The sequence below is a fragment of the Frankliniella occidentalis genome, unplaced genomic scaffold (genome assembly GCF_000697945.3).
Source record: "Frankliniella occidentalis isolate FOCC.00 unplaced genomic scaffold, Focc_3.1 Scaffold27, whole genome shotgun sequence".
NCBI lineage: Eukaryota > Metazoa > Arthropoda > Insecta > Thysanoptera > Thripidae > Frankliniella > Frankliniella occidentalis.
Window position 1 is genome coordinate 513,150 of NW_026267157.1, and position 23,980 is coordinate 537,129.

The 23,980-nt window shown below is 42.2% G+C and overlaps 1 protein-coding gene across 4 annotated transcripts in view; it reads right to left on the reverse strand.

Annotated features, from left to right (window-relative positions):
- Window positions 1-3,155: 3,155 nt before the first annotated feature.
- The window catches only part of LOC127749044 (uncharacterized), a 43,057-nt gene continuing 22,232 nt past the window's right edge, over window positions 3,156-23,980 (reverse strand). For 2 of the 4 annotated variants that reach the window (XM_052265503.1, XM_052265500.1), the window contains 4 exons: window positions 18,196-18,336; window positions 7,997-8,191; window positions 5,077-5,178; window positions 3,156-3,275 (listed from right to left, as the gene is read on the reverse strand). In XM_052265503.1, coding sequence (XP_052121463.1) covers window positions 3,237-3,275; window positions 5,077-5,178; window positions 7,997-8,191; window positions 18,196-18,336 — 477 coding nt within the window. In that variant the 3' untranslated portion in view covers window positions 3,156-3,236. Of the gene's footprint in view, window positions 3,276-5,076; window positions 5,206-7,996; window positions 8,192-18,195; window positions 18,337-23,980 lie in introns of all 4 variants that reach the window. The other 2 variants (XR_008010931.1, XM_052265501.1) reach the window with 2 other exon arrangements.

The window sequence follows — 23,980 nt, forward strand, 5'->3', positions numbered from 1 at the left end:
GGCGCCCGGAGATCGGACAGTGTTGAACGGTGCGTCGGAACATCGAACTTTGTTCGTAGGACGCGTCGAAATACTTTTTAAGTAACGATAGTGGACCCTTTTCTATCACCAACTCGTAGTTATCGCACATGTGTGCAAGTCGCATGTCACACCTTGGATCTTCTCATTTTATCAAGGCGAGAGGTCTCCTTTTAAATATCTGCACAGCAGCGAGTGCTTATCGAGCGGTGAGTGCTTATCGACACTTCCTCTTACGCCGCTGAGCACAAGCGGTGAGAGTGGAAGAGCCTGCCCGGCTGGAGCTGACCGTACCAGCGATCGCGACCACAACAGAGCGTGTAAAGGCCTAAAATCAATTCACTGGTGATTTGACAAAGGGACGGGGTCCTTGAGTCCACGCCTGAGCTAATTTTCGGGGAGGGCTAAACGTGTGTCTACTTTTAGGCTGGCGGTTACAATTTTAAAGCTAGATTACTTTTTACTTCGCAGAATGTTTTGTATAAGGATGCATTAATTCATTGCGAAACATATCAGCCCTATCTCATTTCAATTAGAACAACTTTCAGTGTGATTTATGTCTTTTGATATCCCCCTGTATATCTGACAGAGGAACATAAGTCCACGGATGAGCTGACAAAGGAACGTAAGTACACCAGTGCGATTTGACAGAGCACCATCAGTCCAGCCATAATCTCTCGAAGACACGTGCTCACAAGCATATCCACTTGACACGCGTTGTGAAGTTCATCTCGTTGTACTCGACAAAAACCGACAACAGGTAATCGATTCAAATATTCGCGAACCATGACAACACTTGTCACTGTGTGTAGTGCGAATTAATACTTTCAGATTTCTTTACTAACTTTCACAATAAGAGAGTGCCGCTAACTAAACTCGTTTGCTGCTTCTGCTGTGCCTTCTCGTACCACACAAAAGCATGTCATGCATTAATACACAGTTGCAAGTTGAGTCGGCTGCAGCACACGAAGCTCGAACATCGACAAACAACGCGGGAATGAGGTTAAATAATGGAGATGTTGTTGAATGTGTTGTCATGGTACGCGAATATTTGAATCGGTTAACTCTTGTTAATATTTTGTCGAACACTCCTAAACGAACGCCACAACGTGTGACAAGTGGACATGCTTCTCCTTGCACAAGTGTCTTCGAGTGGACTACTTAACCTACACAACATGTTACAGGCGCGGTTTTATGAGGGGGGCGAAGGGGCGATCGCCCCCCCCCCCCCCCCGTCAGGTCTTTTTATAATTATTCGGACATGTTTCTTTGTTTCTTGGTCGAGAATTACATGTGAATTTCAAAAATAAGTTTGTTTTATTTTGTTATGTTCAGCTGAAATCTCGAATCTGCGATACTGTCATCATGACACATGTGAAAGGAAAAGACAAGCAATGTTTAAAGCATATTTAAATCGATTCGGGGCCAGATGGTTTCCCGCTTTAAAGAGAAAACAGGCAGAGAAATCGTTCCTGTTTCAACGAAACCTTTCAGGCAAGACAGGTAGTAGACAAAAAAAAATGTTTCAGACAATCGCATCGCGCGGGTTATCACAGTCGCAGCCGTGAGTTTAAAGTTATGTCATGTCATTCAGTACCTGCTCAACAAAGAAGATTGTCTTCAAACGGCGTCCAACAAAAAAAAACTTTAATGAGGCTCGTATTCCTACTTACCCATATTTGAATACACGGGAAAAGCCTGGAATAAAATTGCCCGACGAGAACTTCTGTCTACTCCTCGACGAACAAGGCAATCTTACTTCTGCCGTGTGCCCGACCAGTGCCTGGCCCAATCGGGCACGACCGGCGCGAGCCCTCGAGTGCCCCCCCCCCCTTCCCCCAGAACGATCCCCTAAATCAGTCGGCTGCTACGGATTTCAAACCGAACAGCTTGCGGCAACCTGCCTATTACACCTTACCCCCACCCCCTTACGTATATTTTAGAAATGACTTGCGTTCCTTACCTTCAGACATTCGGAAAACTTCGTAGAAAGAGTTCCGCAACTCTAAAACTAAAAATTTCACACTCGGTTCGGCTTTCTGACATTGTAATCACATGTTAGCGTCAGAAAGTCTCCAAGTGGGTGCAGGGGCGTTTTGCCTTTTAGCGCTCTTTTCCCCGTCAGTGTAGCCACCACCCAAACAACAACATCTACAGCTCTCTCTGAGAAAACAATTAGCCAACAGAGCTAAAGAAAGAGACAATCCGCCTGACCAGGCAACAAAGCGCCTCTGTGCTTCGTAGCGCTCGAGTAGATAGCTTTGGTAGGGTAAGTCGTATATCGCTTATTATCCATTCTTGGGTTGTAAAAGTGCTTTTTTGGTGCCATTTTGGATAAAAGCTGATGTAACATTTTTATATTTTCTTTCCTCGAACGTTGTCATGCCTTATTTCATATTATTCTGATTTGCAATAAGAGGTGGTTTTGAATACCAAAATTTTCTGCTTATTATTTTTTCCTTGGCTAAACACGCAATTTTACGGCCCTTTGGATGAAAATTTTTGGGAGAAGGCTCTATCTCTGCCGGTTTGCATGGTTATTAATTGTTTTTATTCTGCCGTCAATAAGTAACCTGTTGCCTTCCAATGATAATTCATAGAAAAACGACGGAGTTCGAGGCAAATTCCTTAAATTTTTAACTCAATTATATTTTTAGTCGCAAAGAAAATACTGCTCACAAAGCACAAAGGTGAAGTTCTCAAAGCAAGTCAGAAGAAAAGGCGAGGTAGGGTCGACCAAACCCTCGAGGAAAACAACATAAAATAAATACTACAGCAAGTTTCATCTAAAATGGCACCAAGAAAGCACTAATACAACCCAAGAAAAAAAACACCATATTCAACTACCTTAACAGGGGAACTTTTTTCGGTTTTACACGACTCCTGTTCCACAACTGCAGTAGGGGGAAGAGCGGGCCTGCGTACTCCGAAGAACATCGCTTCTAAATTCGGAGGTGACACTAGCGGATGGCAGTTGTAGGCTACTTCGACGTGCGCTACTACTGATCGGGGGCCAGGTTTTTTCCTCAACTTCGTCCGATAAAACATTTCACAGGCAACCTTCGTCAGCCTGATCAAAGAACGAGTACTTGCATAAAAAGAGACCTACCATATGCTAACGAAATAACGAGGTGCAATTGCTGCGATAGCTAGAAACTTTATTTGGTCTTTTCTTTCTTGTTTCTGTCGGAGTTCAGCGTCGCGCAAGCCAACTGTTGTTAGTGGACACCTGCTTTCCGTTGTACGTTGAGTATAACCTGTAATTTAATTGGATCGTTGAAATTCATAGATTTCGAGTTCTATCATTGCAAAAAGTTCACTGGCTTGGAAGCGAAACAGTTAGTGTGGTCCGAGAAACAACAAAGCCATAAGTTGTTGCCGCTCCAAAACGTTTGCTGAACCTGTTGCTTAATCGTTTGTTAGAACACTCAACCGGACATTTTACAGATCTAACTGACTTGATCGCCCAGAAAATTTGAAACTTGTAGCAACCATCCTATAGAAGATCGGGGATAACCGTACAAAATATTGTTGTACCAACACTCGCATGGTTATGCACTTCGTACTTTTCCGATACACATCTTCCCTAATGGGATATTTCCTATACATTTATTTTATTCGTCTTTCCAGTGCAAACGGAGAGTGACGTCACAACCCCCCTGACCCACTCCCCACCTACGTCACCCACACATCACCCTTGATCTAAACCCCCTCCCCCACCTAAAAAAACGTGACGTAAGTTATTTTGTGCAGGGCCCCTTACACACGACATGAGTAAAACCACGTTTTCAGGGCAAAATTGCGCAGGTGGATGAGTAAACGCCCCTTTCCCCGACCGCAATGAGTAAATTTCCCGGTCCAATTACTAACTAATTTCGCTATCCATAGCATGGGACATTTCCATGCACTTGGATAGGGGAAAATGTTTTGCGTATCCACATGGTAATCTTCCATTTGTATAAATTCTAGACGTTGGCGTATCCAAGTGGTAATTTAAATTGTGGATAGGTAAGACCGCATGTCCCTATCCACATGGTAAATTTGCACGTGCAAAAGTAGAAGATCAGTTATTAAGAAGAAAAAAATGACGATATGCATGCAGGTTCCCAACCTGTTGGCGTTCCCCTCTCAACTGCTAAGAGCGGCTGTTGCCTGCCGATATACCGAAATATCTGTTAGACCTGATGGGAGTAGAACCCGTAACCTCCGAGCTCGGGAGCGCGCACGCTACCCCTCACCCATCGACTACCTCTGGGAGGGGACGCGCCGATAGATGATGTCTTCTCAAAGGAACGATGTCTGTTTACATCTATAGATTGTCTTTGCTATCAACGGTGACTAAAGGGACGACACGGACTTTCATCTAAGACCCACGACTCGCTCTTGCATTCGATAGTCTGTCGCGTGTCAGGAATCCTATGGCATGTAAACACCAATCCAGTGCTTCCTAAAATTACCATTTGGATGTGTAACTGGCATCTCCCGAAGCACCCAGCAATTTTCGACATCATATGAAATGTAAATTTACCATGTAGATATTTAAATTGCCATGTGGATACGTAAACTACCAAAAAAAGTTCAAAAAGTAATTTTCTCTGAACATACGTGAATTTTAACAGTTATTGTGCAAATAACTTTACCAAGCGGGTGGAGAGTAAAGATTTCCCAGTCCATTGATTGGCAACATAGTTTTCAAGGCCACGGGGTGAAATTTACCCACTACTTGACAGATAAAATTACGCCCGTTTTTTTTACAGTGATACGTTTAATCAGACGAAAATAATAATGTCTTACAGCAAAATTCAGTGGATTGTCAACATGATTCAGTCCTAGATTTTGACTGTTAATTGATCCTCTCTAGCTGATCTTACCTAAAGTGACCTTTAGCTGATCGCAGCCTAAACCAAGGTGCACAAAAAAGGAGTAACTTGAACATTGCGCGTCAAGGAAATAGCCCTTACTATCGTAATGGATTATCACCTCATTTAACCATCTGACAGCTGTAAACTTAATACTAGAAAATGGAAAAATGAGGGACGGCAGCCTATGTCAGCTTACCTGGAGAAAGCTAAACCATGACCTAAGAGCGTTACCGCAAGTAGCTCGGTCCAGAGGTCCAATTCCACTCCCTCGAAGAAATGCGCCTTCTCCCATGGCAGCCTGTTTTCACAAAAGAAACGCCACCATCTGCCCTATGATCAGCAATTCTCTCTAATTTTCAGTAATATTCAACTTTAAATAATAATAATTTATCACTAAAATTATATAAGATTCGCGGTATTTTAGCCCGCCCTTCTGCTTTTAAAAAAGCATTAAAGCGGGCTTATGCAACCGCTCTCGTGTCCGTCCGTCCGTCGTCCGTGTGAGAGGAAGGAGATGAGCTAGGGGTCTACAAATTTCACGGTATCTTAGGGGTCACTCCTGGACAACGAAACGCCTGGTGCAAATCCTGGCAACCACCCTTAAGGGGGTGAAAGGGGGTAACAAAGAGTTAGGGGTTGGTACAAAAAGTAGGAAAGAAATATTTTTGTTCTGGTCTCCCAAACTCGTGAAAGCCCAATGGGCGAAAATGTTGTCCGTTTGACTCTTTCTTGCACCGTTTGGGCGCTAGAGTGCTTATTTCTACGAAAATACGGCAAAAATGACCTCGTTGCACATAAAGACGTACATGGAGGCGTCCAATCGTAAAATGTCAGAGGAAGTACCCCCCAAAACAACACATTCTGAGTCAAGGCCAACCCTCGGATCTGCCGTATCTTTCACTGTTTCGGCCCTAGAGGTGGATCTATTGAAAACAATGGGAAAAAGTCAAGCTTTAAGACTGTTTGACAAACAGAACAATCTAAAAACTGCGCTGGTTAAGTTTTTTGTATTTTTCTTAAGCAAAGCAGCAGGGTGGGGTGTAGTCACGGTGTTGAACCGTTACAGTCTTTTGTCATGAGAAAGGAGCAAATCTCTAGGGCCGCAGGCCCCCCGCCGGCAGTTAATTTACTCAAATATGCAAAGTGATTTACCGGTCACATGATTTATTTGGTTATGTTTTTCAGGAAATCGCGAGACTGAATGATCGGGCCGCAGGCCCGACCATCGCCGCCGGCATGCCAAGCAGGCCCGGCCCACAGTGAGCTGAGAACGGGAAAAAACGATCAAAATTTAATAGTAACGAAAGTAATACGAGCATTGACCTCAAACTTGGTTCGGAGGGGTTTTGACGGGTGCTGGTTTCATTTTTGAACTCAAAATTTTTGTCACAGGGGCGGAACTAGGTCCAAAAGAGGGGGTAAATCCAATTTTTTGGACAATTTTGTTCAAACTCGGTTTACTAGGGTTTTTGGGCATGCTGATTTCATTTTTGTACTCGAAAATTTTGTTGCGGTGTCCCAACCTTGTACTTTTGAAATCGGCAAGGTTGAGAAGGGCGTTTCCAAAATTAACACATACCCCAATTTTCGACCTGGTTCCGTCTTTTCTGCATGAATTTCGAGTTCAGAAATGGAATCAGCACGCCTTAAAACCTCAACACACCGAGTTCAAACAAAATCAACCTAAAATTAAGATTTACCCCCATTTTTTGACCTGGTTTCGCTCCTTCTACAAAAATTTCGAGTTCAGTAATGGAATCAGCATGATTTAAAACTTCCGTACACCAAGTTTGAACCACATCAGCCAAAAAATGGAATTCACCCCCTTTTTTTCACCTAGTTCCGCCCCTTCTGTAAAAAAATTGAGTTCAGAAATGGAATCAGCATGTTTCAATACCCTCCTGGAGTGATTCTGATGTAAATCCTTTTGCTACTTTTCGTGCAACAGCCATATCCGTACAATAGTAACACGAAAACCTCTAAAAATATGGTAAAATGAAGTCGACTTTACGAGAAAACGAGCACCTACGAGCACGAACGGCAAGTTGCCCCGTAAACATGAACCCTAGGGCTGTAAGATGTCGCTGAAACCGCCGTGGCCAAACGTGGCCAAAAAAAGATGCAGCCCTTTCAAAGTTGCTCAATAACACGATTTCATCAAGTCCTTTGGTGTCCTGCAGGACTCGCGTAAGTCGTCGCAACAACGCAACGACAGCGGCAGCGTGTTCTTTAGGTTGTGCCCTTTCCATTGATACCCCGGACATGCAGGTAAACCGAAAGAAACGGACGCAAAATGCAGAAAACAAAAGTAGTGCGAAATCACTTTGGAACCTGAACGAAACTGACACTTTTTGAACAAGAAAATCAACCAGAAAGCAGGTGGACCTGGGGGTCACCAGGGTGGTTTTATGTTCTATAGACATTCATTAATAAATCCCGCATGTGAAATCCTGACATCGCTAACATCTAAAAATGAGAGTTTTGATCGTTTTTTCCCGGTCTCAGCTCACTGTGCGGCCCCTGCCGAACGGAGTTGCCGGCGCAGCGAAGTGGAGCTGGCAACTGCGTTTGGCGGAAGGGCGGGCCTGCTTGTTACTTATCCCGCGAGGCCTCTTTTTTTTATGCCTAACACATCAGTTTCCAGACTGCTCAAACTAGTGTCAGGTCGGGTAATAAATGAATATAAACGAATCTTTCTCGTTTACAGCTACACCATCATGTATATTGAAGTGACGCATGTTTAGCAAGGTGAAGAAGCAGTTACAGCACAATTTGGAAGCGAAATATTGCGTTCAAAGTGCATAGTATTGCGACAATAAGCAAAAAACTTCGTGCGTTTTTTACCCTCCACTTAGCTAATAAATGCACACCTGCGGGTTAAAAAATGCACACGCCTTATAATGAGTAAATGTCTAAGGAAATTAAACGTACGGTGACATGTGTCGATCCATTTTGACGAAATGAAACGAAAGTGTTTCTACTCGAAGACAATCAGATTCAAAATGGCAGAGATATCAGCCTTCAAAAAGAGGTGGTGTTTTCGCCCGCCTAAGTGTTGTTTTCCCCCGTCGAGTAGTTCTACCAAACAAAATGCTGCGCTGAGCGCTCATCGGCACCTGCATCACGGCCAGCCGCAGCTGGCGCTGCTTGGGCCTCTCCTCCACCCAGGGACCCTCAGCCGCGCTCTCCGCCACGCCGCGCCTTGCCCGACTCAGGCGATCGCCGACCTCACACAGCGGCACGAACACGATCAGGATGGGGGCGGCCGTGCCCAAGGAGTAAGCGCCCAACTTAAGCCCGGAAGCTATGAGCTGCAACAGGTGGTCAACAGCAAAGGTGGTCATTTGTGCTATACAACAGGAACAAACCATTCTGAACATTGATTACCAGAGAGAACGTACCCTATATTAGCAATCGCATTTCACCTTTCCACTCACAAAATGGTTTTTTTTGCCGCAACCGAAATCTACTTGGGCCAAGAATATTTTTCTCTTGTCGGTCGGACAAGAATTTGTTTTCTTGGCCCAAGAATATTTTTTTCTTGTGTCAATCATCCATAAAAATACCTTACTTCAAGAATTATTTTCTTATCCCAAGAATATTTAGTCTTGGCTGTAATAAGTTAAATAGTACCCCCGGAGACAGTCTTGACCTCTGTCTCACAGTGCTCGCGCGCTCCACCCTAATCCGTCCGTCCTCCCTCCACCCACCCACCCACTCCACCCAGCCGCTGGGAGAAGGAGCGTCTGCCGGTCCCCGGGTAGGCAACCTACCAGCCTCCTCCGCCCGCAATCGACACAGTGCACGCGTCCCGCCCCCTCTGGCCCGTCAAGGACCCGGTAATCCGATCACCGCTGACACTTCGCCCGCAATCGACCATCCGCCCCACCCGGCCTACTTACATGTTCCGTCGCACAAGGATATTATTTTCTTGAGCTAAGCAGAATGTATCAAGAATATTTTCTTCTTGTGGGAAGAAAACCATCTTCGAACGAGAAAAATCGTCTTCACTCGAGAAAATTATACTCATCCCAATTTAAATTGAGTCAAGAATATTTTTGGGATTGGGGCAAGAAAACATTTTTGTGAGGGTAGTAGAAACGAAATATGTCTCCTACATAAAATTGTAATTTCAGTTCATGCCGGAGAGGTCGCAAACTCGTGGAAAGCGGCGAGCACTGTAGGTCTTACGCTTTTTCGAGGACCGTTCTGTAGTTTAATAGTAAATATATCAACGTATATTACACCCAGAAAAATCGTTTCTTGTTTCAAGTAAGTTTTTCCTTGTTTTAAGTGCACGCTGACACTAGATCAAATTTACTCTTGAAGCAAGCTGATATTTTCTTCCGAATAAGAGAAAAATCTGATTCCAAAGACAAAATTGGCTTGTTTCAAGGGTAAATTTCATCTTGTGTCAGCGTGCACTGAAATCAAGAAACTATTTTTCTGGGTGTATCAAATGAAAAGTGCGGATTGCTTAAGTCGTACTTATACTAACTAGGCTATAGGCGAGCCAGTAAATCAAGAAGCGGCCCGTCGGATACGACCGACTACTACTTTGTGACTCCCCCCTCCCCCCCTTACACACACAAACAGAACAGAGGTTCGTTCGAATAACACTCTCATTTGCTTACGGATAAAATCATCCATAATACGGATAATTTGATCCATAGCTTACAGTAAATTCTGCGCTAACGTAATACGGATGACCATATCCATAAAATATGGAGGGACTTGTCCGTAAGACTAATTCATCCATAGTAAACGTTAGAGGTCATTGAGATGGCTATGTAATCCGTAGCATACGGAAGACTGAAAGGCAGCAAACCCATATGGCTAATTCATCCGTAACACATAGACCTTGCTTCGAAAAAAAATCCATATTGGTGCCGCAAATACACAGGAGAATGACAAAATCAAATTTAACCTTTAGAAACTAACTGTGCCAATGTAACGGTGTTGATTAACCTACTTAAAATATGGGGTACTGACAAATTGGTTACTTTGACAGCCGATGTTCTCCAAATAGGATAAAATGCATACCTGGAGAGTAAAGCTCTGTTCCTGATCCTGACATGTTCACCTTCATAGTATGTTCCAAGAGGAGAATACTCCTTTCTTTGAAATTAATGGTGATGAGCTAAACTGCACACTGCTGGTTTGAGGGTTAGAGAGAGATGGTGTGGATAAAGTTGATAAGAAACGTCACTAAATCACTTTCATTCATGTTCCATTAGCCCACACAAACGTTGGTAGGGAAAGTCAATGAAAATCCTAAGCGACTTGCAGTTGCAAACACAGTACGGGCCAATGATTCCATTCTTGTAATTAAAATACACTTGACTTTCATTGAGACAGCCGCCATGTTGGAGATTTTTCATATACACCAAAACATACATAAGGTAAGGGTTCGAAAATGCGAGCATAGTCGCGTAGAAGAACAGCGTCGGCGTCGGCTGCTAGCATAAGATACTTATTTTACTTCAAAGACTTTAGTGTTCGTCTGCTTGTTGATTGATCTTGTACCTCCATGGTACAGTCTGTAATATTTTTAAATATATTTTTAATGTTGTTGTTTTTCAGTTGGTAAAGGCGTAAATACGAATCACGGTTATGACTTTGTGTTGTGTGAGTTCGTTTCGTTGCTTTTCTGACGTTTAGTTGGCTTTGTCCTGGCTATTTCATAGGTCGTACAAACTGTCTTTTGTTTTTGTTTTTTGACCAAACCGTTATTTTCTTTTAAGTCTTATTTGCTTAATCCACTTCTGAATCACACCGCTGAATGTTCGGGCACAATTTGTTGGCTTCCTGCACCTGTAGAATTATATTTTTTTTTAGACGGACCCGTTTCTGCCAGACAGTTGGGGCGCGGGGGGGAGAGCGTCATGGTTCAACACCACCTGTTGAGCAGCTCCCCACACACGTTACGTCTTACGTTACGTCTTACGTTGCGTCTTACGTTGCGTCTTACGTTGCGTCTTACGTTGCGTCTTACGTTGCGTCTTACGTTGCGTCTTAGGTTGCGTCTTACGTTCCGTACGTTGCGTCTTACGTTGCGTCTTACGTTGCGTCTTAACGTTGCGTCTTAACGTTGCGTCTTACGTTGCTTGCGTCTTACGTTGCGTCTTACGTTGCGTCTTACGTTACGTCTTACGTTACGTCTTACGTTACGTCTTACGTTACGTCTTACGTTACGTCTTCATAAAACGTAAGACGTAGCGTAAGACGTCACGTAACGGTTCTGTTCAATATTCGGTGTACGCTGTCTACGCCATTTCCGTACTATTTTTGCCGCAAATAATCCCAACTTCAAAATCCCTAACTTAAATTTTTGTATGCCAATTAAATTCCTAAACAGGGGTTTTTAAACGGACCCGTTTATGCCAGACAGTTGGGGCGCGGGGGGGGGGAGAGCGTCATGGTTTAACACCACCTGTTAAGCGGCTCCACACCCACACCCTAATACCAGAGCAACAATGGACACCTTGCTCTCGGAGTAGTCACCGCGAGCGCGGCCCAGCGCTCATGCCAAAATTGTGTTCAATTATAAAAGTAATAATAGGCTAATTCAAAAAAATATCACGCAAAGAGACACATCAAGAACAAGAACAATGCAGCGAGCAGGCATGAAATGCCTACATGGCGTCGAAAAGCAGATTGTAAAAGTGAGAGGGCGCTATGACGCGGCGCAAACTTCTATATTAAAAAAATATTGCTCGAAACTATAAAATAAAAAATTTTCTTTACTAAGGGTCCGTTTATGGTTTACAAGAATTGTTAACGTTTTTTAATCTAGGAACATTGCTTTTAACCTCACTTAGTCATAAGGAATTTCTCTGAGCTTCTTGGCCTCCTCCAGAAGTCAACCCTTACTTAGTTGAAAAATAGTAGCTGAGCTTGGAAAATACCAAGATGAGGCTAAACTTAAACAAACTCATTTGTATTCAATGCTGTAAGTTAATCTTTTCTTCTTTTATTTCCTTGTCTGCAAACGCAAACCACATCCGAGGCTTGCTATCAACTGCAGTGAGACGTCAGACCTTGTCATCGTAAGTTCCCACAGAATTTGAGGTTTCAATAAACCTTCTTTTCTGTTTGCTAAATCTTTGCATCAGTTGACACTTGTGATTTATTTCAGTTCTTTAGCTGGAGAGCAATCAATTGGTTCAACGATATCAGCACTTCATAAATAAAAGAAGAGAGACTCTTCAGATCTACTTTGCCATTATCTTTTCAAAAAAGATTGTATTAACATTTTAGGTGTGTTGGGCTTTAATAAAGCAGCATAATGAAAACAAAAACATCATGTTTTATTAAAAGGTAACTACCAAGTGACATACTTAAGCGTCTAAACAGTCTAAACAGTCTTAACAGTCTGAGTTAAATAAAAAATAACATTGAAAGGTGACTGAGGATCCATGTATTCTCTCAAAAAAGAGACATAATTTTACTAAAAAAAATGATGAACAAATAAAAAGTGAGAACTTTGATAGGTAGAGTTCTTCTGTTTCCTTACTTTTAAAAATAAAGCGATTTAACAGTTCCAATATATAACTGCTGTCTTCCTCAAATGCTTTTGATACAAAAAATGACAGCTTGGATAGATAAAAAAAACTGAATTCATTATAATTACTGAGGATCTTCTGGATTCTCTCAAAAAAGAGACATAATTAAACTAAAAAAATTGATTTACCAAGAAAAAGTGAGGTAGAGTTTCTTAGTTATAAACATCAAATGATTTTAAGAGCACTTACGACAGATTGAAAAATTGATTTGAAGCCATTCTTGGGTAAAAACAGACAGTCTCCGATTTTCAGGGGGAATATCATAGACATGTCTCAAAACAAATCTAAAGACATGTTTCCACCCAAGGGGAAAATGCACATTTAATACATAATAAGACTTCAGCAACAAATCAACAGCTCTTTTTGGCTCAGTTGGTGCTGGCAGACCAATACTGTGGCTGTCACCAAGCACTAAGCACCATGTTTGAATCTTGTCTGTGTCTCCAATGGCCAACAGATATGGTTGCAATGAAACTCGCGCCACCTGACAGCGCTGGGTCCGCGACGCAGCTATTGGTCATCGTGGTCATGTGACCGAAACAGCATCTAAGTACGGCAAGATACGGCGCCAACTGTCTCGCTGACATAACTTGACGAATTTTTCTGAAAAACAGAACAAAAATAGGATTAGCTTTTGAATTGCATCGAATTGGTTAAATGTGTTGGCTGTTTTACTCCAGAGAGCAAGTTGTTACATTATTCAGCCCGTCAAGCAAGAAAATACACTTATATCTCTTAGGTTGGTAGTTTCTAGCGCAACTTGAACAGGAGGGAATGACCAAAGTACTGAGAAAGGTACCTGAAGTAATACCCAAAATGTACTTGTTATACTTCAATTTGCACTGAACTGATATAAGAAAAAATGTCACAGATAAAAGCTTATTAAAATTGTTATTTTTGGTTGAAGTTTTATGAGAGAGTTCCCCCCCCCCCTGAGAACTGCAACTCTTCAGGTAAAATGCAGGTATAAAATTCACTGCAAATTATCTATCAAAAACAAACAGTGAGTGAACTTTGAGTCAAATCAAACAAATACGGGACAAATATGAAAATGTGCATCGTACTTGCTTTATTTTAGAAACTTTACAAAAAGCAAACAACAACTGACACATTCATTTTAAAAAAAACAGTATCACTGTAGTTTTAATATTTTTAATTAATTTAAATTGAAAGCTTCAAATAATAGCTGAATAACTGCAAAAGCTAACAATGTTCCACAAGAAAAATTGAATTGATTAAGATTTTCAAGTTAAATCAGCAGAATGCAAGACAGCAATCTTCAGAACATAGCAGGTAGCAAATGAAATTACAAGAAGCAAAATACCAATACATACATGAATTCAGTTTAACAGTTCAGTTTGCAGTTGTATTTTTTTCTTTAGATTACTTACAGTTTTCTTGCTGGATTCTAATTCCTTTCTGAGACTTTTTATCTGATTTATCTTTTCTTCCTCAGATGTATGTTGGGAGCATTTGATTTAATGCCATCACATCGAACTTTTAATCTTTTCCTAAACAACTCGGAAATTTTATAGCATTCCATACAACGCTGCTTGCTCGGATGAACCAACAACAACAACTCACACTGATTTAGTCTAAAAGTTGCACTGTACCTCAGTTCACCATATGGATTGAAATCCACAACTCCGTGCCCATGACTATTCCAGAAACAGCGGTAATCTTCTTTAACACAACCAGTACAAACTTCATACTTATCAATTTTTTTAACAACAGATAAAGCACCAGCTGCAAACTGGTCAACAGTTTCTTCTGTCAAGGTTACAACTTTAAAGTTCCTCAAAATTTTGTGATATACATAGTTGCTGAGCAACATGCGATGAGCACTGATTGTCACTTCACCTTCACCAAGAAAAGATACAGAGACTCGCCTTTGCGTTGTCCTCTCTACATCTTTACTCATAAGAAAAAAATGCACACTGTTGTCAACTAAAAAGGTGCAATTATCTGGCAAGCACGATAATATCTTTGACTGAGGAACTGGAGTAAATGCATATGTTCCCAATGGACAAAGTATTTCTTCGAACTGAAAAACAAAAAAGTTCACAAAGTTCAGAGGGAGAGTTTAACCAAGAAATAAATACACAGCACCTGGTGTACACACTAAGACACAAACCTGAATTTCTTCATGAAAACTTTCAACTTTAATTTCACTACATTTCAAATCTCTACATTCAGAACACTCATTTTCAGATTTCACCTGCACCTGGAAAGGCAACAGAAGCATTTCAAGACCATCGAATTGTGGAAATTGAATATATTACATCAGGTACACTAACCTCCAAACTAGTGGCAGAGCAGCCTTGTTCCATGAAGTACGACGAATACTTTGGAGCAATGCAATAATTCGTTCTTCTCTTAAACCTGCCCAATCTACAACACAAAAAGAGAGAGGATTTTGATTCGATCATCATAACCCGGTAGCACCTCTGCACTCAAAATAATAGATTGTAGAGTTACTCACCAAAGACCAGACAAAGAAAGGCAACAAAAAGAGGATGTGTAACATTGTACAGGTTTGCGAGCACATCAACGAAAAGTAATTAGCCTTGACCCTTAAATTAGTAGGAGATTGAGGGTCATCTTGATTTTTTCAAACTTTTAAAACATCAGCAACATACAAGTTCAGAAAGTAATTTCAGTCCTCGTACAAACATGTACAAACTCTACAGCGGACCCCATGTAGCACAAACGTATCCAGGGTTTATCGCCAGGTAATCGCCGACGACTTTTATTTTTCGCCGCGATATCGCCGGCGATGTTTTACGGATATGAGGTTTGGCACAAATAGCACTGTCGCCTCGATGTCGCCTGATGACAAAGATTCGACAACTTGGGGGCGATATCGCTCGGGCACTTACGCCGCGACAAAGCAAGCGATAAAATGGCGACGAACTTTTCAACGGGTCTCGAACGATGTATGTCGCCACTATAGGGAATCGATGTAGAAATTAATTGATCGCTGATGTAGTATCCCCTGACTATCGCAACTCATTCCGTTAGTGCATGTGCCCGTGACGAGAACCTTTAGTTATCCGTGCGACACAAAAGTTACAGCAATGTCAAAAATGTCGTCGCCCTGACATCGCCACGTTTGCAAATCGGCGGTATATTTTGGGCGACAAAAAAACGATATTGAGGCAATACATATTCGGAACCATAATTTGATTTAAAAAAATTGAAAGAATTTACCTCGGTTGGATTCGAACCACATACCTTTGTATTACTGGAAAGCTACCTTGACCATTCAGCTACGGGACACCCGCTGAGAGCCGGGCGTCAGCCACCGGTGTGCCTCTCTCTCTCGGGGACTTTCCCGCCCGCGAGCGACAGACTGGCAGACCAGCGAGTCGGCTGAGACATCTTTCAGATATCCCCAAGTTATCGCCAGGGCGAAAATGCATGTGGAGGACTTAGCGAAATTCGTCAGCCATGCGATACTAGTAGCTTGCTAATCACAGAATATCTGACAGATATCCGTAAATGTGCGTATTTGTGGTTAATATTGAAGATGCCGAAAAATAGCGCCTCGATATCTACCCCGCATTAGTGCTGCAAACATGTCGCCGAGTTATCGCCGCATTGCTCTTGAGGCGCTAGCCCAGGTGCTCTCTCGCCAGGTCAAAGTATCGCCAGCTTATCGAAATGTTTCATGCAAGCAATAATAATTTGTCATCCTGTGAGCGACATTCTTTATCACATACATATCGTGGCGATAACTCTACGCTCCAAAATGTAATTTGTTGGAAAGTTGCATATCGCATAAGTTATCGGAAAATTATCGCCTGAGCGTTATCAAAAGACGGATATCCTAGCGATAGAATTTTGGCGAGTATCAATTTGATCCTTTTTACCATATCTGCTAGTTATCTTGTCACCATCGCCAGGTCTAAAACGCCATCGGATTGTCGAGGCGATAAGCGTAAGCGACAGCATGGCGACATGAGGTACCCTTTATTCACAGAATATCGAACAGATATCCACAAAAGTATGTATTACACTAGACATCGACAGGATATCGCCTCGCTCTCCGCCAGGCGATAGTTTTTAGATAATATCCCTAAGTTATCGCCGCGTTAACCTCCAGGCGACCTATCATCGCCGGATATCGCCGTGCTACATGGAACAAAACAACCTAGATTTCTCATTTAAGGTGATTGTGCGTTCGAAGTTGCTGCCATTTCAGTTTATTATATTTCTCATATTGTAGCCTCGCAGCCAGGTGATGAGTCAACAGAGAAAATATGGCGGTGGTGGTTTGAAGACCATCAGAGTTTGAAGTTTAATTAATTGTTTGTTATTGCATAAGCAAGGCGTTGTGTTGTTGGATATCAATTATGTGTATTACAAATGTAAGAAGTAACGTCATCCGGAACGCAAATGTCATTCAGATGCTACCGATATCACTGTACGCTCAGGTGAATTCACATTTTCGAATGATTTGACAAGGGTGACTTCTGATTCCACTAATATTGAAAATTATACCTTAACCTGTATCCAAAGTATATTTGAAAGAATGAAACAATAATGGAACATACAAGAAGGAACATAGAATCAAAAAGGACTTATTGTCACAGTAGAGTCCCCTTTTAGTTGGTTTAGCCTGAAGTATGCGGACTGCATCTAGTGGTAGATTTTAACCTGAAATTTATGTGAAGAAAGGGGGAAGTGAGGAGATTTTCTGTTTATTATCATCTTCCTGTTTAATTGTGCAACATTGAATTTTACCATAGTGACTTTCCTTCGTACGGAGGGCTTTGGAGTAGTATTTGCTCTGTAATTACGGCTGGCTTTTTATCCGTACTAACGGATAGAAAAAAGAGCTGATCTGGTGACTGTAGTTACAGATAACTTTGTCCATAAGGGAGGAGGTTCATATGCATCCGTAGTAATTGTCTATATTTTGGACAAATTTCTCCATAATATGGATAAAATAATCCGTAACTACAGTTGTCCAAATTTGTCCATAGTATACGGTGATGAGTTATCCGTAAGCAAATGAGAGTGAAAGCATTCCCGAAAAGATGAATAAATCATTCCGGTAAAGCTGAAATGCAGAAGAATGCGGGGAAGAAGAAAATGTAAATCCCTATGCTTTAACATGGTGACATCCGTTTTCTTGTTCCCCGTATTCTTCTGCATTCCATCTTGAACGGAATGCTTAATAGCAGAAGAATGTGAGGAAGATGAAAACGGAAATCGCTATGCTTTAACATGGTGTCTTTCGTTTTCTTGTTGCAGGCCTGCATTCGTTTGCAATTCAGCCTGACCGGAATGGTCAGTTCTCGCCCAGGTATGTTAGTTCGGTTTGGGGTACCCCTCAAGAGCGCGGAGAGGAACTAAGAAAGAACAAACGCGTACACAGTGAGTGGGGGTGGGGGCCTGGGGAAGCGGCGGGTGGTAGGGGAGCCTAAAGCCCTCCCTCCGCTGGCGCACGCTCACCACCGCTCTCTGTATCCGCTTTTGTTCTTCTTAGTTCCAGGCAGCGCTCCATTAAAATACCCTATAGGGTATTCTGCTACAACACTATCAGAAGAAAAGCATGACTGCTCGATCTGTTGCCCTCTGCGCGCTCGTTGGCGCTGACCGCCACAGCCAGTTTTGGCCAATCAGCGTTCAGGAGGAAATAGAGCGGGTATTCATGCTTTTCTTCTTTAGGTTCCGATTGTGCTGTAGCGGAATACCTTATCTATACACATCCGGTTAACATTACAACACAGGTGCACTCAAACCTCAGCCGTGCTGAAGAGCGGCATGATGATGCTGACAACCAGAAGGTGGGGCATAAGGTCGGCCAGCGCACTGTCCGCCACGATGCATGCTCGAAGCACCCCGCTTTGGAGTGCCGCATCGTGGGGGCAGCAGGCAGCTGTCTGCACAAAATAAAATATCGAGAGGGACATCACTTTCAACGGTCAGTGTACGCCTGTAGGGTATAAAGCATTCCGGTAAAACTGAAATGCAGAAGAATTTAGGGAACAAGAAAACAGAAGTCCCATTGAAAAGCATAGTGATCTCCGTTTTCTTCTTCCTCGCATTCTTCTGCATTTTAGCTTTACCGGAATGCTGTATTGGTCTGGAGCGCTGAGCCGAAAGAGAAAAACAAAAACGGAAAGCGGAAAGGAGCCTACTACTCCGTCTGGTCGGAAAAAAACGTTCTCTTTCTCTGCGTCTATCCGCTCAATAGCTAGAAAAAGAAAAGTGTATTAACCCAGTTTTTAATCCGGATTCAAAGAAGACAATTTATGCTTCCTGAACTGTTTCACGCTTGGACGAAGTTCGCGGACCCATCATGTCACAAGGGCTGTCGCAGACCTGGGGTCGGGTCCACCAGCTTCTTGCGCGTCAGCCAATGAGCATGAGCGCGGAAACAGTTAAGGAAGCATTACTGTTCTTCTTTGGATCAGGTTTAAACCGGGTGAAACAACCTGTTGAGCTAGCGACTTAGAGATTTTAAGGGTGCCATTAAGGGGTACCATAAGGGTACCATAAAAAGACAGATCGAGTTCGATAATGAGCATTTTATCACCAAAATAAAGCATTCTGGTAAAGGTGAAGCTGAAATGCAGAAGAATGCAGGGAACAAGAAAACGGAAGTCACCATGTCAAAGCATAGCGATTTCCGTTTTCTTCTTCCCATCATTCTTTTGCATTTCCGCTTTGCCGGAATGCTTTATGCTTTATTGGATTTAAAAAAAAATTCAAAAACAACAGGCCCCAAAATAGACCTTTTTATTAACATTTTGTTACAGTTTCCTAAAGGATATCTAATGAAGGTAGAGTCCTGTGAGGTTAAATTTTGTTCGTTATGCTCTAGCTCATACTGTTGAGGCGCTAGAAGGTATTTTTTTGGGCGAAATTGAGCGATAGAATTACAACCCTGCATGCTTAGTCGAAGTGACAGGCCGTCGGCCTGTATCTTCGTGTACAACTACTCGACTCGGGTGTCAGCGCCACACACTAGACCCTTATGCATTTTGCTGTACAAAAACTTGCAGGAGAATTTAGTGTGCACAGGGCCCAGGCGCGTCGCAGCATAACAATGTTTCGTGAGAAATCGCGTAGGCTACTACGCGTTACGTGGTCTGGCGTACATTTACATTAAGTCTGGTCTTCTTCGAGAATGTTTTTGACCCCCCCCCCCCTTCAGGCATTTTTCTGCTCCGATTGTTTGCTTTGACAAGATGTCTCTGGGAGAAAGCTATGCCCATTACCCGCCATTACCCCAGTTATCAAAACGTTACACGTTTGACTGTTGGGTGAGCGTTGGGATTTTCAAATTCCGTGACTTTCCCCTGATCAAACTGGAGGTTTTCCATAGAGCACTTCTTCACTCTGAAGAAGAGCAAGAAGAAGATGGCCGCTGGGGCCGGTCTTGGGGGTAGGAACACAACAAACATTTATTTGTTTAGCAGCCGGAACCGACGCCATCTTTCTCCTTAACCTCTTCCGCCAATGTTGCTTCAGTTTCAACGCTATTTGACTAAAATAGGGTATTTCACCCTGTTTAAACCGGATCCAAAGAAGAACAATAATGCTTCCTGAACTGTTTCCCCCCTGACGCTCATCGGCTCACGCGGACGAAGTTCTCGGACCCGTCACTAGGGTAGTCGCAGACCTGGTGGCGGGTTCATGAACTTCGTCCGCGTCAGCCCATGAGCGTCAAAGAGGAAACAGTTCAGGAAGCATTACTGTTCTTCTTTGGATCCGGTTTAAACTGGGTGAAATACCCTATTAAGTGATGCAGTGTTGCGCAATTGCAAAAATCGTTAAATCACGTCAAATAAAGCATTCCGGTAAAGCTGAAATGCAGAAGAATGCGGGGAAGAAAAAAACGGAAATCGATGTGCTTTAAAATAATGACTTCTGTTTTCTTCTTCCCCGCATTCTTTTGCATTTCAGCTTTATCGGAATGCTTTATTATTGACTGAGCGATTAGCGGAGCCTACGGTCCCCCCACTCCAGCGGCGCGTCGCCTACCAACGCGATCCAAACAAACCAAAGTGCACCGCCCGCCGCTGGGCGGTCCAGCGGCGAGAATCTACTTCATATCCATATGGCGTAGACCCGCTCCCGGAGCGAGGCTATGGCTAGTTTCGTCTCTTCCAGCGCCAGAGGGAGCTCGCGGCGCAGTTCGTGCGCGCCGGCCGATCGTCTTTTTGAATCGTGGATCGCCTCGGTCTTTTCGACTTTCCTCAACCGCCGTTTTGGATTCACGATCTCAATTTCTTTTCGCTTTTCGACATTATGCTACAGCATAGTCGCTAGCAAAATGTCGCTGCTGGAAAAGTATCTGTCTCGCGTAAGATCCGCGAAAAATGCAGCTCAAGTATGTATCTCTGATTTTTGTATGTGAATTCTTCATAACTTTTCACATAGGTTTTTATGTACTAGACCATTTAATGTTTGTTGTGAGGGTTATTCGGTAATTGTTTACTTTAGTGACTCCTCGCCCTGGAGTCACTCAAGTATACCATCGGAATTTAGAATCAAATATGACTTACACTGTAAATATGGATGTAGAGGTATGCTCTTGCCCTGTGGGCAAGTTTGGTGCACCATGCAAGCACCAATATGCTGTTGTTGTGGAGTTTAATCTGAGCAGCAACCAGTTTCTGCCCTTTTCAGATGAAAAAGCAAAAAGGGTACTATATCAGGTAATTTCTGATTCATCCGTAGAACTTCCCAATGAATGGTTTACAACATTAAGATCTGGCATAGTAAATCCATTAATAAAACCTGTAGCAACTCTTTCCCATGATACTGTGAGTCCTGATAGCAGTGAAGGTTGTGATATGACTGCTGCTAATGTTGATATTAATGCTGATGGACCTCATGAGAGTATTTCTGAAACGTTAGACAATGATGAAGAAAATGATGAACAAGCAGAAAAAATGGCCAAGTGTCTAGAAAACATTGATCTTTTTACAGCCGACCTGAAAAAGAAACTCAGAAGTAGCCCTACGGTTTTTATTCCTGCCATAGAGAAGATGATGAAAAGGTACAATACTGAAATCAAAACCGATTCATCATTTGTTTCAGCATTGCAAATCATTCAATAGGTTCAATAATGCTAGAGCAATTCACCCTACTGACACAATTCCTATTCAAAGTACTGCCCCTGGTAGAAGGAAGAAGCCACTTAGTGGAAAAAACCCATTCGCACATCACTGGACGCCCACCAAATGAAGTACGATTAGTTAGTGAACATGGCTATGGAACTGCTCCCAAGAAACCACCATACTGTGCCCAGGAAAAGTCCACGAAGGCTTCACATTGCATCTCTCAACGAGTTAATGCTTATGCCTATCAGCAGTAAAGACTTCATGTCAGTCATATGGTTACTGTATCAAGTGTTTTGCAATTTGTTCAATAAAACTACAAATAATGATAGAGAATTTATTGGATTATATTTCAAAGAACATTATAACAACCCTAATGTCTAGGGGGGGTCTAAATTATGTAGAATCAACATGCAAGCAATGCTATCTTGCCTGTTCATTGTACTTAGATATCACAAATTACACTTTGTGGGGGGCTCCTAAAATTATTGTTTTTCAATGTTCGTTTCAAAAGTGCTTAATTTCAGGGTAATGTGAAAGTAACACAGAGGGGCTTTCCCTAGAATGCATTTTACAGCCTTATTTAAGTTGAAATATGCTCCTCTACAAAATTCAAGGTGAACGGTAAATTATGGTTCACACTGCTTTGGCACACCTTTATTTTTGAGGCTTAGCTTTTTGCCTCGGTTTATTTGTGATCGAAGATGTGTAATGACCTTTGGCACACCTTTATTTTTGAGGCTTAGCTTTTTGCCTCGGTTTATTTGTGATCGAAGATGTGTAATGACCTGAAACTAGAATACAAGTAACATATAACATAAAACATATTTTTTTTTAAATTACTAGATTCAATTATTAGTTGCCATACCCCCTCTTTTTCCTCCAGAGTTGATCTTAGAGTTGTAATTTCCTCCTGCATCTGTGATGTGGCAGTCTGAAAGTCTTCCTGGAAAAGCTGGAATGCCCTCTTGGTGTCGTCACATTCCTCAGTGATTCGTTCAATAGTCTGAAGTCATGCAAGAAGTAAAATCAGTTCGTACACATTCAATTATCGATTCCTACATTTCCACTTACGACTCCAAAATTTAAAATTCAGTCAAGTTTAAAAATAGTTTGTGAAGCCAAAGCCAACTACCTTATCCTTATCCTCCAGGTTTAGTTGCAGAGATTTGATTTCCTCATTATGATGATGTTCCTTTGCTTTACTGCTTTCCTGGAGAACGTGGAAAGCCCTAATGGTGTCTTCATAATCTTTAGTGAGTCTCTCAATATTCTGAAATCGTAAGAAATAAATTAATTCATACATATTCAATACAGGTCTGCATACTTTTACTTGTGCGTCCAAATTTTAAAATTCAGCTAAGTTCTAGTTTGTGAAGTAAAAGCAAACTACCTCATCTTTATTGGATAGGTGCGCTTGTAAATCAATAATTTGTTTCTTACAGATCTCAGAGTCCTGAAATAAATCACATGTACAGCGTTCATTTTACAGTCACATTATATGTTACGATAAAAAGAAAATTCAAAACCTACTTGGTCACTTTTAGCAGAAGAGGAACTGAGGATTTCTTTTAGATCCTGCAAAATACAGAGGGAAAGTCATTTAAGAAAATAGAAACTTAAAAATTTATTGTAGAATACTACTTCTTGTACACTAGTCTAAGCGGTAGCCAAAAGAAAAGGGCAAAAGATATAAAAAGCATGATTTTTTGTGGAGACCTTCCCTAGACCCCAAACTTTGACTTGACCCGGAGCACATTCATTTCCGACGCATAGGAGCCGAGATTTTAACGCTTTTGTTAAAAATTTGAACAAAAATACCGAAAATGACAAAATGTCGCAGCGAGACCATCTAAAATACTTTCCGGACTAATTTTGACCCGAGAAATCGAACGGAACAATTTACAGACCCCTCCGACCCTCCATTTAGGCCCCAGACGACGCCATTTTGAAAATTGGGGCCTAAATGGTGACTCACAGAGTTTTGCCGTAATAACCCGTGTGGGGTGTCGTTTCCGCATAATGTTACATCTCTGAGACCAAATATGAGGTCTAATGAACCAAGAGTCGACTTTTAGTTCATTTGAACCACTGTACAACACGCTAAGTACATGTTCATAATGATCCAAAATTCCAATTTTTTCTACAACGTAAAATTTGACTTTCTTCTGCACTATCCCGTATGAAAAAAATGCCCATTTTCCGTCTTTTGCTAGTCTTTTTTTGAAAACCGCTAGAACACACCTAAGCCAGTACCAGAACACTCCTAAAAGGCTCCCGCGAGACGAGAAAGAGACGTTTCCAGCAAGCCTTGGATCGCTCTTTGTGGTATTTCAGTCGTGTCGTGGTTGTCTTTTCCTTGTCTCGTATTCGTCTCGAAAACGGTCGATTGAGAGACGGAAACGAGACGACGAAGAGACGGCCGGGCAGATGACCTCGACACAAAAGTGAAGCG